At 39.2% G+C, this 12,527-nt stretch overlaps 1 protein-coding gene across 3 annotated transcripts in view; it reads right to left on the minus strand.

The window, feature by feature from the left end:
* The window catches only part of FBLN1 (fibulin 1), an 82,456-nt gene that overhangs the window by 47,734 nt on the left and 22,195 nt on the right, over positions 1-12,527 (minus strand). For all 3 annotated transcript variants that reach the window (XM_042795547.1, XM_032986443.2, XM_042795548.1), the window contains exons 3-6: positions 11,564-11,699; positions 5,365-5,536; positions 2,840-2,899; positions 539-640 (exon numbers count right to left, since the gene is read on the minus strand). In XM_042795547.1, the coding sequence (XP_042651481.1) occupies positions 539-640; positions 2,840-2,899; positions 5,365-5,536; positions 11,564-11,699 (470 nt within the window). The remainder of the gene's footprint in view (positions 1-538; positions 641-2,839; positions 2,900-5,364; positions 5,537-11,563; positions 11,700-12,527) is intronic.

Consider the following 12,527-nt stretch of genomic DNA (forward strand, 5'->3'; position numbering starts at 1 on the left):
CAAGGCTGACTAGCTCAGAAGCAAATATCTACACTGCACATGTCTGAAGTCAAGTGCGATGAACTCTATCCAAGCCCATTTAATTTCATGCCCCTCTAGTTCTTCTGGGAAAAACTTAACAGTTCTTCCCCCTTGACTATTCCCATGCCACTCACAAGATACAAAACTTTAATCCTTTCTGTCAGTTGTGTCTTTAACAAGCTGAAGAACCCTACTCTATTTCACTTGCCTTACAAATTACTACCTACTACTATAAAAGAGAACAGGTATTTTATTTTGGTTTTATTAACAACAAATTAAAGATCTTATGCCTCTTCTCCACTTTATATCCTCCATCTCTTCTACTGATTATTTCTTAACTCCATCTTCACACAATTCTCATTCCAACAATCTTTGAATCAACTTTTGATGATCTCACCTCTTTCCCCAGCTGGCATAAGCATATTCTGATCTCCTCTGTCTGGATCTTTTTATACCTATTCTTGCTCTTTTAAAACAAAGATGTTGATAACTGAGTCAGTGGTTTTATTTCTTTTACCTTCACAGTTGACACCATCTGGCTGAAGCTGATACCCAACAAAGCAGGAGCAGACATAACTGGATCCTGTGTCTCTGCACTGCTGAGAGCAGGGACCACCACCTAATTGGATATTTTAAGAAGTCTTAGGGTCTTCACAGGAACTGAAACAAACCATTCATTTACAGGATGCTTGCTGATTTGTTTAGAAAAGCACATAACTAAACACACACATATACAAAAGAAGGAAAGGGCTAAATACTGAAAGATGTGTTTGGAATCACTGGATTCTTTTAGCTCTAAAAATGAATACAAGAAGGAAATAAATCAAGGAGTTACTCATAGCCCATCATTGTTAGAAGTTGAAGGGAAAATGTTGATGAACTCAGACACCTCCTCAGGTTTTGGCTGGCAAGTTGCAAGTTAAAACTTTGTATGGTGATTACTGTAAAGCAAGGAAAACAGGATGCATCGCCATAAGCTAACGAAATATCTTGAGTATTAGCTGCATTAGCCCTTATTTTTAGCCCATCACTATTAGGACCATGCTCCTGAATTAGCTATAGCACGTGCTCTTTTCCTACTCAGCAGGCAGGAGACATGAAAGAGAAAACAGGGTATTGTGGGTGACAAAGGCTTCAAAGAAGGAACCAAGTCCTACTACTGGGGTACTAAGGACCTAGTGAGGTGTGCACAGGAGTCACAAAGGATATGAAAGAGAGCTGGTGTTATTCTGGCAGAGAGAAAGAGAGGATACTATAAGAAATTTACACAAAATTTGGCTCATCATTAAGAAGACTTACTTCTTTCTGATCTTGTTAAAAAAATATTAAAAACATTTCATATTCTCACAATTGAGAAAAAGTTATATATCTCCAAGTATTTGTTCTAAGGTTATTGATATTAGTACAAACAGAATCTGTCTTCTTCTGTTTTTCAGAGTAGCTGGATAGGCATTAAACAAAAGGTTTGATATAAGCACAATCAATGTGGGCAAACGCAGCTATAATACTTTAAACCTCTAAGTGAATTAAAATAATTTTTTTAAGTGCAACAATTCGTAATGAGGACAGGGCCATTAATACACCACAGAAAATCAGGTCAGTACACAGTGCTGGCAAAGGCAACGATGTTAGAAGGAACCATAGTCTTGTGGCTGAGATGGACAGCTACTGCTTTCTGAACCTCTGCTGATACTGTGAGCTTCTGTCAGCCACGGTAAAACCTATCATGGAGGTGTTGGAAGAACAGAATTCATTTCCTCATATACTGTGAAGGTGCTTTAAAACAAACTGCTGAAAGTTCCACTGACTAGGAAATTTAAGTTTCCCCTGGTGAAGTTTGGAAAATCACAAATAATTTCAGCATGACAAGTTTATCCGAAAATATATTGTAGACAGAAACTCTAATTTGTAATTAGTCATACCAATCCATCTCTTGCAGGCAGCTGATTAACTGACAAATGCAACAACTGAATAAATAAAGAAATAATACTAGGAAAATATATAACACATTTTTCTATGTCATCTTTTGCAATTAGCAGCTGGAGACAAGGAGGAGAGCCAGTGTTGGCTTTGACTAGCTAATGACCTAGTAGACATTTCCATCCTCTCTAGAGTGTAATAGCTATACAACATGCAGCACAGTAAATCATCTCAACTGGAATATAAGTCTATTAAATTGATTTTATCCTAAATGCATTACTTAGTTTTGAAATGCTTGTAGAAAAGAATAAATCACTGCTGGTTTAAGTTTATAGACATGTAAATCACATGTGACAAGCAATAAATCAGAATACTTAGCAGAACAATATCCCAGTAACACATTCTTCCCAGGAGGCAGAACAGCCTGACTAATGAGGACAATAGCCACTACTCTTCCTCTATTTCAGGTGATGCATCTCAAAAGAAAACAAGTTTTATTTCCTATTCAATCACTGTGATCATCCCAAGAGGAGAATAAAAGAATGTATGTTTAGTATAGGATCCCATGTTCTGAAGAATCCAGAGTACTCCATGGGCTCAATGGGTAACAACTCTGAGGTATTACCCAATAGAAGTTAAATAAAAGTTTTATGTATAGCCTAAGCTTCAGTTGGGTAAGACAAACCACTATGGGAGAAAATGCCTCCCCTGTATTTAAGATCTACTGAGGCATCACATAATGGCCTACTATTTCTTGGAAAGGATCTTCATTCTGTTATTTTTACCCATAACTAGCCTAGGCAAAAGCTTTTGGCTAATCTCTAGATCTAAATTTGCTTCACTTTTATTGGAGGCAATCACAAAAGAGCTGGCTAACAGGACTAGTCACCTGACTTACCTCTGCAGCCATCATGCAGATAAGGATCTTCTTGGTCTAGTTCCTCCTTTGAAATTTCAACTAAAAAAAAGAGAGATAGGCATTACAGGAGACAGTACTTTTCTTCTCACAGTAAAAAGCTGCCTGCTTGGGACCGGACTCAGACCAGGGTTTTGTATAAACCAGGACAAAATTAAAGAGCATTATTTACGTATTTTACAGCTATTTCACACTTAAATTTGACATTCAAATGCACATGGCCAGGGGGCATTTTCCATCTGACTGATCCAATATGAAAGTCATGCTGTGATCATAGATTATATATGGGCTGAGATTTTCAAATGCAGGTTCTTAGGCTTTTAACCAGAACTTAACCTCATTTTCATAAGACATGTTGTTGAGGCATGCTTGGCTTCCACTGACTTTATAGTAGCTTGGGGTACTCACAGTTTTAATGAAAATTAGATTAACCTCAGTTATTTATTTAGACTTCATTCCAAAAAGAACTCCACACCCAACTTCTGGGCACCTACTTGTGGCATTCTTTCAAATGTACTTCATACACCCTAACTCAAAGAGTTTTGATCAGCGGGTACTTCTGCTACATGCATGTGTCCTCAGAGTTATTTCTCTCTACACGGAGGATGTAAAAAGGGCTGAATACATCCACTGCCTGAGCCCACTGCTTGCCCAAAGGACTAGCTAATGGACTTCCTCCAATTCTGCCACTTTGAAAGCAGGGAAGATGATAGGTTGGTAGTGAGATGTGTAAAAACACAATCTCAGAATACTCTGGTTATTAACTAGGAAGCTCAGTCTATAAGCCTATTCAGCCAGCAGTCACTTACAAGCAAATAAGAAATACATCAGGGATGTGAAAGCAAGTTTTGGTGCAGTGGTACAAAGCTAGGTTGGTACATTGAGACCTCAAGCCATAGGGGTATGTTTTGGTCACACAAAAGCTAATGAAATCAGTTTGCCCAAGTCTGGTCTGATTTTGTAGAGATCTCTGAGGACAGAGTACCAGATTACTCTTTATGTGACTAAGGAAACATCATACAGAGAGTCAGCTTGCCTTACCCTCTGAAGCAGAAAGCCTTTCATGCCTTACTATTGCATAACACAAACACAAGGTGCTAGTTGAATGAAGCTGCCTTACAAAATGGAGACTGATCTTTATGACTAACAAAGTCAATTCATGTTCAATGTCAATTCATGTTGCTTGTTCTGCCTTTCTGCAGGCAATTTTTATTGTTGATAGGGACATCTGATGTATGTTCAACCATCTGCTTGCTTCTTAGTTGAACGATGAGAACATTGTCCTGCTCTGCTTGTTGACATAGTCCCATCTTTGCAATGCATAACGGTTATTACGCGTGCCACTTGCCCACAAAGGGTAAGTGGGGAGATACTGTAAATTGTGCTCACAATTCTGGATTTTCAGGTGTTGATATACTTCTTGTGACATGTAGGTAAACCCAGTCTGCAAATTTCAGAGTGATCTAAGTACAAGGTGTCTACCAGTCCAGTCACTTCAGACAGTGCTAATGCACAAGTGGAATTCCTCCACTGAGACAGCAGTAGACAAAGAAACTGGCAGGGCATTTCTAAATGTTACCTGATAAGGGCATACACTGACATAAGCCAGGTTTGAAAGACCTGAAACAGGTCTGCTAACACACTGGTTCAAGCAGACCAATGCAGGCTCTTGTGATGGGGTTTGAGTTTGAGTGTAAGTGGTTGATTAGGGTGATGTCTCCCAAAATCTGTCACTGGTGATTGCAAGCCAGACTTCATGTTTTCGGTGCTCAACTGCCCATGAAGGAGGCAACATTACACCACATGACTCTTCTGCAGTTTCAAGTCTGTCTGCTAAGTGAAAAAGGCAAAAAAACCCCAAACCCTTACTGTCTCTAAAGGTCAGTATGTCAACACTCATTCTCTTTCACTCTGTGGACTAGGTATGAAGAAGGGTGTCAGGAGCTGCTGCCATCCAGATGCCTCTCTCTTCTCATAATGTCAAAAGAAACACAGATACCATATTTCCCGGAAATGTTCAATTCTCCCAGACAGTCCAGGCATTTCAAATGTCCCCAGCTTGTGGGGATTTGCCTGTCACACAAAAGGAAACATCTGAGTTCTGCCAAACTGGCAAACGTCACCTGACTTTTAAATCCAATTAAAATAATCGGTTGTCAATTTTCTTTTTAGTTAATTTATCAGTGGGCAAAATGCTATTAAAAATGAATAGCTTATACTCAGTTTCCAAGGTAGGTAAGATCATTAGCGGTCAAAATCATCTACCTTATAGTTAAATTCTGACCACAGGAGATGAGTGACCACTTTCAAGCTCTTTTAGACTCCTGTGGTATATATATGTTTAGCTATCACTAGCCAAAGAAAAAGAGCTCCAAAACATGCACCATTAAATTACTCAGAGATCTCAAGTTATCAGCATTCCAATAGAAATAATTGAAAGTACAAGCACCCCTTGTATCCCGCATCATTTTGTGTCTCACTCTTTTATGATTTGCAACATAAGATACCTTGCTCCTTTTTAGGAGCATCATCACTGATGGACATATCAATGCCTTCTTGACCCTTCACACAGCAAGCTCGGAAGACAATTCCACACTGGTATCCTATCTTCGGGTTGGGTTCACAACTCTGTCCTTGAATTTGGGCAGCCTTTCCCAACAAACAACAGTGACAACATGTCTGTTAAAAAAGGAAAAAAAAAAGTCAAACATTAGTCCTGAACAAATCAATGCAAATTTTGTCAGTAGTGTCAACAGTGCTATCTCACCTTGACAAACTGATGGAAAATTTTCTGCAAACTTTAAGAATTCCTGGTATACTTAGGCTTTGACATTTTAATGTGTAGTTGAATTCAGTGAGCTCTGCATCTGGCCTACACAGAGCCAAGTACAGAACCTGGGTCAAGTTCTCACAAATACTGTGTATGTGTGAATGTGTGTGCAAGATGTGTGGAGGGCCAAAATGGTCCACATGTATATATGGAATTTCATTGCTCCCTGCCTGCATAGCACAGTTTTGAACATCAGCAAACAGTGGGAACACTTAACACCTCAGCTTCCCTTTTATGTCCAGTTCAATTAAAATGGGAGACGATCAACGAAGTACATGACTCAATTTATAATTAAACTGCCTACTCAACTTCTCAGAAAAATTACCCCTCTCTGAACTAACAGACAAAGAAGTGAATAAACATGATTCATCCAAGCTTAATGTTAAAAGGTTATAAAGAGAAGCTGTTCTGCTCCAAAAAACAGACTACATAGCAAAACATTATTTAAAAGCATCACAGCTCTGAGATGGCTTCCAGCAATGAAACATGATCCATCTCTTCCAGACCTCCTGAACTACAGCCCTGGAATACACCATAGAAGTGAACACGGGACAATTTAATCCTGGGGAGGTTTTCTTTTATTTTAAATTAAGGGGACACCGCTGATTTATTCAGTTTTCTTCCTTGTTGTTAGAAAGCAGCAATGATGTTTGGTTCTCTGGAACTGGTGTCTGCCAATTGCTACTGTCATGTAAAAGCAGATTTAAACTTTTATTGTTAATTTTATTATTCTTACAGACTCTTTATTTGCTTGAAGAAACTGGACTATAACTAAACATTGAACTAAATTTCTGTAATTTGGTGCTTTAAGCACCATGCCTATTGAAAAGAAGGCAACTATTACATTTCTTTCATTACGCTGAGATGTATACCTCTGCCTGTAAGTTTTCCTTTATAAGGTATTATACATGTTTTTCTCTCTGTAATGCAGGGAAGGGTTCTTTTAAAACCTAGAGCAGAGTGAAAGTAAAATAATAAAATCCTTTTTCCTTGTTTTTTCAACTGTTTTTTACTTTACAGCATTCTGAAGTATGTAAGCATGCTATTTTGTACTTTGTCTTTAAATACACAACTGAATTCTTTCCCTGCTGCAGAATGCTGTACAGCAGGAACTCTTCCCTTCCGGCCAGTGCTGGGCTGTTGTTTTCATGACCATCGTAACGTTAAGACACATGTCTTCCCTTATTAACTACTGTTTGGTGGGATGGTTCCTCACTACCTTACTTGGTTCTTCAACTACTTCCATCCAGTGGCAGACACTCTGGTTTCATCACTAATATGTCTGGGATGTTTCCATCTTTTTTGGCTTTTCTGCATGGCTTTAGAAGTAAATACTTGATGATCTCTTCCAAGAACCGCAACATCTCTGAATATTTATTATATCTAACATGTCTAATATTTTCCTGAGGAATCCTTGTCAAAGTTTTTAGCCTCTGTCTATAATTTTGTTAGATTTCCAATTTTCACAACCATAAATTAGAAGACAGAAATTAAAACTGAGCTGAAGATTCACTGTTTGACTTAAGCTTATGTATTTTTGATAACCAAATCTTATTTAAGTTACTGAATACAGCTGATGCCTTTCCAAATTTTGACTATCTACATCTGGATATCCTCACTGGCTTCTATTGTTAAGCATATGTATTGACTCAATCTATTTTTTTGTCTTGTCACACAATGCTCACATTGGGAGTTACAGAGTTTCTCTGGATTTTTTTGTAAAGAATGATGGTTAATCTTGCCATTCTTGAAGTGTTGAATAATCTTATCTTCTTTATTCCTTCCAGGTTGAGCCACCACTCAAAAGACCTCTGTCTCCAGCTAATGTGAACCTTCAAGTACAGAGCTTGCTAAGTCTTGCAAAGTCTGTAAGAGACTGTATCTTCATTTACCATAATTGTATGCATTGAACCATTTGTTCCAACCTGTATTTATTCTGTGCATGAGACATCTTGATTTAACATCCTGATAATTATAATAATTTATGTTGCTATACCACAGCCAAAATCATCCAGAGATGTTAAGTGTCAAATGTTTTCTTAACTTATGTTTATGGTAACTGTCTTTTAAATATTGACCCTAGAAGATTCTGAACTGGAGTCCCAAAACCTAACAATTTCTGTTCAACTAAAGAAAATAGGTGGAGAAGCTGATGAATGGCCTTGTGCTCAGAGCACACCCAGGACTCTATAGACCTGCATACATCTCCACATATTTCACCTGTGAACTTGGAAAGTCATCTTCTCTTTCAGTTCTCCTGCTGTGGAATGGTAATAATATAGCAGTCATAAGGCTAGTTTAACTCATGTTCACACAGCACTCTGGGTTTCTGAAGACACAATGTAGAATGTCATTATAACTATCACTATCCTGGTAAGATTAATCTCAATATATCCTTTTTCACATTATATTTTTCAGGGCTGTTGGCGTATTCTGAAATACTTTGATTCTTTAGTCCAGAGTGCAGTCTAGACTCCATATTAGTTCAGTTCTTGATGTGTTTGCAGCCATTTTCCAACGGTTGCCAGCTGCCCAGAGGCATGTTGTGATGACCATTCACCCATTTGCTAGAACCATCACTGCCTTCATGGATGGTACGACCTGATGATCAAGTTGTTATTGCACAATTTCACTGCCCGGAAGCCTTTGCTTCTTAAGTGATCCTGATAATAATCTCAAACATTTTTTCCTTTCCCTCTCCACTGTAACTAGCAAAAGCCCATGCAGCTTCAAAGCCATGCCTTAATCTTCATTTTTGGATAGAAAGCTGTGCCCTACTTGAAGTCCTATGATCTGCTGACTGCTCACATACCTTGAATTCTCACAGGAAGGTATAAAGATGGCAGGAATAAAGGAATAATCATTCCACCTGAGAAGTTTGAAGATTTTTTTGTGATAGCACCAGAAATTGTGGTAGCACCAGAAATTGCTTTAATCAATAAGCTGCTTTAATTACTTAGATTTTATATTAATTCTTTATTATTTATGTCACCATTCAAGTTACCAGATCTGGAAGGGTGAACAACGTATTAACATTGGTTTTGTGTATCTGTCCACAAGAGGTCTCTCACTTGCTGAAATCCAGACTAACTAGTAGATGCTATGAAAAACTGACTGAGAAAAATACAAATAACTCATCAGATTCTTTCAGAACTTTTGAAGATCTGAACAAAAATTAAAAATATGTTCAACAGTCCAAAGCAATAAAACTTTTGTGCTCACCTAATATACACAACCAAAGTATTGTTGACAAAACTGGGGAAATAAAACCCTATCTTGATCTTTGGAAACATAAAGTACCTATGACAAATTTTGGGGAAAATGTCTGAGCACCTTAAAGAAGGTAAAATTTCTACAAGCTTCACTCCTTTCTGCAGGGCTCTTGTGGTAGAAACTTTCAAAAAATCATTCCTACATCTCCTGTATCAGCAACAAATATGGAAATTGATTAATGTCTTTTGATTAAGATTTTAAAAATGAATCCTTAATTTTGCATCCTTTTTTCCAAGGCAAGAAAAGCTATGCTTCCAAAAAAAGCAGAGGAGGAAAATTATGCCCATCATTACTATGCCTACCGCCTTCGAGTGTAAAAGTTGAGGCAAGTGTTTTCAAAATATGGTCTTTTTATCTTCTTTCCAATCACAAGTTTCGGATTCAAAAGAAAGATTAGCTGCCTCATCTGCTGCAAAGTACTGTGATTAGTCCTACTAATTGAAATACTAAATCACTCTTTTTGCTTCCTTGAAGGAGACAAAGAAAATCCAAAAGATTCCCTATGCCACCTAAACTAAACAAAACCAGACCAACTCAGGCGAAATAAAATTCAAGCCCGTCTGAGACGGGCATGGTGTCAATGTAAGAGTTTGTTTATCATAGCAGGGCATAATTGCCAGATTCAAAATTCAAAAAAAAAGATGAATTGTTCATTGATATTAGATCAAAAATCATCTATGTCCATGATGGATCAAAGACATTATCTACAAAAGTACTCCTACAGCTGCCTCAGTACAGTTATTAAGTGTAGGATATTCCTATTAGGGAGCAGGGGGGCAGAACATGGCTCATAAAGATTAAGTAACACTGACTATGTTTACACCAGTAAATTCAACAGGAACAGAATATGGGCTCGGGCATTGTCCTGAAATCGTCTGTAATGTTTAAATATTAGTGAGCTCTAATGGCAACTAACATCCTCTCAATGCTGAAGCATATTTTGGGGTTAGCACAGGCCAGCAAGCATTTCCAACAGCCCTCATGCACTGTGTTTTGCAGGGGAAAAACATCAGTTTACGTGACATGAGCTGTGCTGAGCTGTTTATTCTCAGGGCCAGAGATCAAGGCCCGGCCCATTTTGTTTAATAATACAGCTGTCACCATGAAAACCCGCCATCTTTAAAGAAGTCTGGCCATTTCAAAAAACTTCATCATTAACTCCTCTTCCTTGTGCCGACAAGCCCACATAGGGAAACATCAGTCGATAGATGGGAAAGTGGGTTTCCTTGAACAGCTGCCTTCTGTTCTAGAGTTGTCCCGTGGCATGTGTTTAAAACAGTGCTGCTGTTATAAACCTGTCTCTGGCAGCAAACACTTCAATCTGCAGGGTACTTGCCATCACAGTCCTTGTTCATCTCTTCACAGCCTTTCAAAGTACTGACATAGAGCACTAAATATTTCTTCACGCCACGCTCAGAGGGGGGCGGACAGGCTTCCTAACGGTAAAGGGAGACTGCACAGAGGAATCTCCATGCCAGGAGCAGGGCATACCCTGGACATGGTCAACAGGTGACATATGTCCCCTCTGGGGGACACACTCCACCATGAGACAAAATCACGCTGCACACGCAGACCAGTCTGTGACAACCTAACAATGCCAGCCTCATCAGCGTGTGGTACCTTCCTGCTGCTCACAGCAAGAACGTGGATTAGTTTGTAGCTAAGGAACTGCCTACTGCCAGGAACATGATCAAGCCAGTATTTTGAAGAGATACGAAATTTGTGAGTCAGACATTGTCTGCCATCTTCTGTACAGTAGATTTTTTTTAACTGAATGAGCCAAACCATTCAGCATTTTTGAGCAGTAAGAAGAATTAAAGTCACTTTCATCTATTTTCATCACCACTGAAAGAAATCCCTAACAGGACCAGAGCTGTTCATGACTGTGTCATGGTCAAGGTCATGATCTTACTGGTGGAACTTTTTTCCAAAAATACTACGCAGAGTGGTATGAATATGCTCTCTTTCAGGAAATGAGAGACAAAGACAGTAATAAAAGCAGAGGGCAGGGCACAGATTAACGACAGATGACAATGACAGGCATTTTTATTCTAATATCAAACGCTACTATCACAAGCTTACAGATGCCTCCATTCAATTGTAAACTGGAGTCATGTTAACTAAGGACACATACACAAGGTGGAATTATAAATCTACTGAGAGTATTAACTCCAGTCCTACCCCTTTGGACCACCAATAGTGAAAACCACTGAGTTTGGCCCCAGGCCATGAAGCTCTAACAAAAGCTAAAGTCTGAAATGCATCTGAGTTTCTTATCCATCCCTTCCTACAGCACTGATGTCTTCTCTTTATGCAAAAGTAGTTTCCTAGCCAATTACCTGTTAAAGACTTTCCAACGTTTTGCATTCTCCTCTCTGCCACTGCTAAATGTAATGAGACAGTCTGCTTCACTCAGTGAGGAACTGTTTCTTCCAGAGAAGCGTGAAGTAGACAGCTTTAACAGAGACATGAGGTGTAGGTGGGAAAAAAACGTTTATGTGCATCAAACTGGGTATGGTGACCTTCAAGGTCAACCCTAAATACCAATCTAAACAGCCAATACCATTTATTGAAGACGAACAGGAGTACCTCTGATATCTCACCTTGAAGTATTCATCTTCACAAGTGGAATTTTCACCAAGATGTGAGTCACACTCCTCACGAACATTGGCAAATTCAATCCCATCTGAACAGTACTGCTTCTCCAGCTGGCTGTGGCAGCACTGTACCTGAGTCATGCTGACAAAAGGATGGAAGCAATGGGAGAAGAATGTCATATATATGTCAAGAATGGATAATGCAAGTTTTGACAATTAACGCTTGTACTAGTCTCATGGAAAGAGGTTCCTGTGGGCACACATTTTAGTTACCAAGTAAAAATACCCTCTAGGAGTAGGCAGAATGTCTAGGTGATATGTTTAATACAGTTTAACTGCCTGCCTACCTTGCAGACTGCCCTTACAGTGTTTTTAAGCAAATGGGTAACTTGAAACACATTTGCCACAGGGTTCAAGGTCTCCAGGACTTGCATTCTCACAGGTTTTGTGACAGCTGGTGGCTGAAGAGAGGATGGCAAGAACGAAATCAGTGCTCCAACTGATGGAAGGGAGAAGTCAGGCCCTGGACATTGTGAGAGTCTGCAATCCTGTGGCTGGCCTACCCTCGCTCCTGCTGCCCCTTGCTCAAACAAACAGGTATGGCATGTTGAAGGAAGCTCAGGGTGCTGCTCTGTGGGACAACTGGAGACACGGGGAGAAGTGAAGATACCAAGGGAAGTCATAGTGAGAAACAGAGTGTCTTGCAAGCAAGAGGCAAAGGAAAACAAGAGAGAGAAAAGTACTAGAGGGCAGGAAGATGCTGAGACAGGATTAAAATGTGCAGGACACTCAGCTTGCTTAGTTCCACTGCTCATAAAATTATTCTATATTAGTTCAGTTTCAGTGAATGAATTGAGAACTCCTTCCTGTGGAAAAAAAATCCACATGAGGAGGCTTTAAACTCCTCCACTCCCATTGCTACCGCCACTTGAATGCAAAGCCCATTGAAGGAGGTATCTCCCCTCCCTCC

Source organism: Tyto alba, unplaced genomic scaffold, assembly GCF_018691265.1.
Source record: "Tyto alba isolate M040663 unplaced genomic scaffold, T.alba_DEE_v4.0 Super-Scaffold_21, whole genome shotgun sequence".
NCBI classification, from domain to species: domain Eukaryota; kingdom Metazoa; phylum Chordata; class Aves; order Strigiformes; family Tytonidae; genus Tyto; species Tyto alba.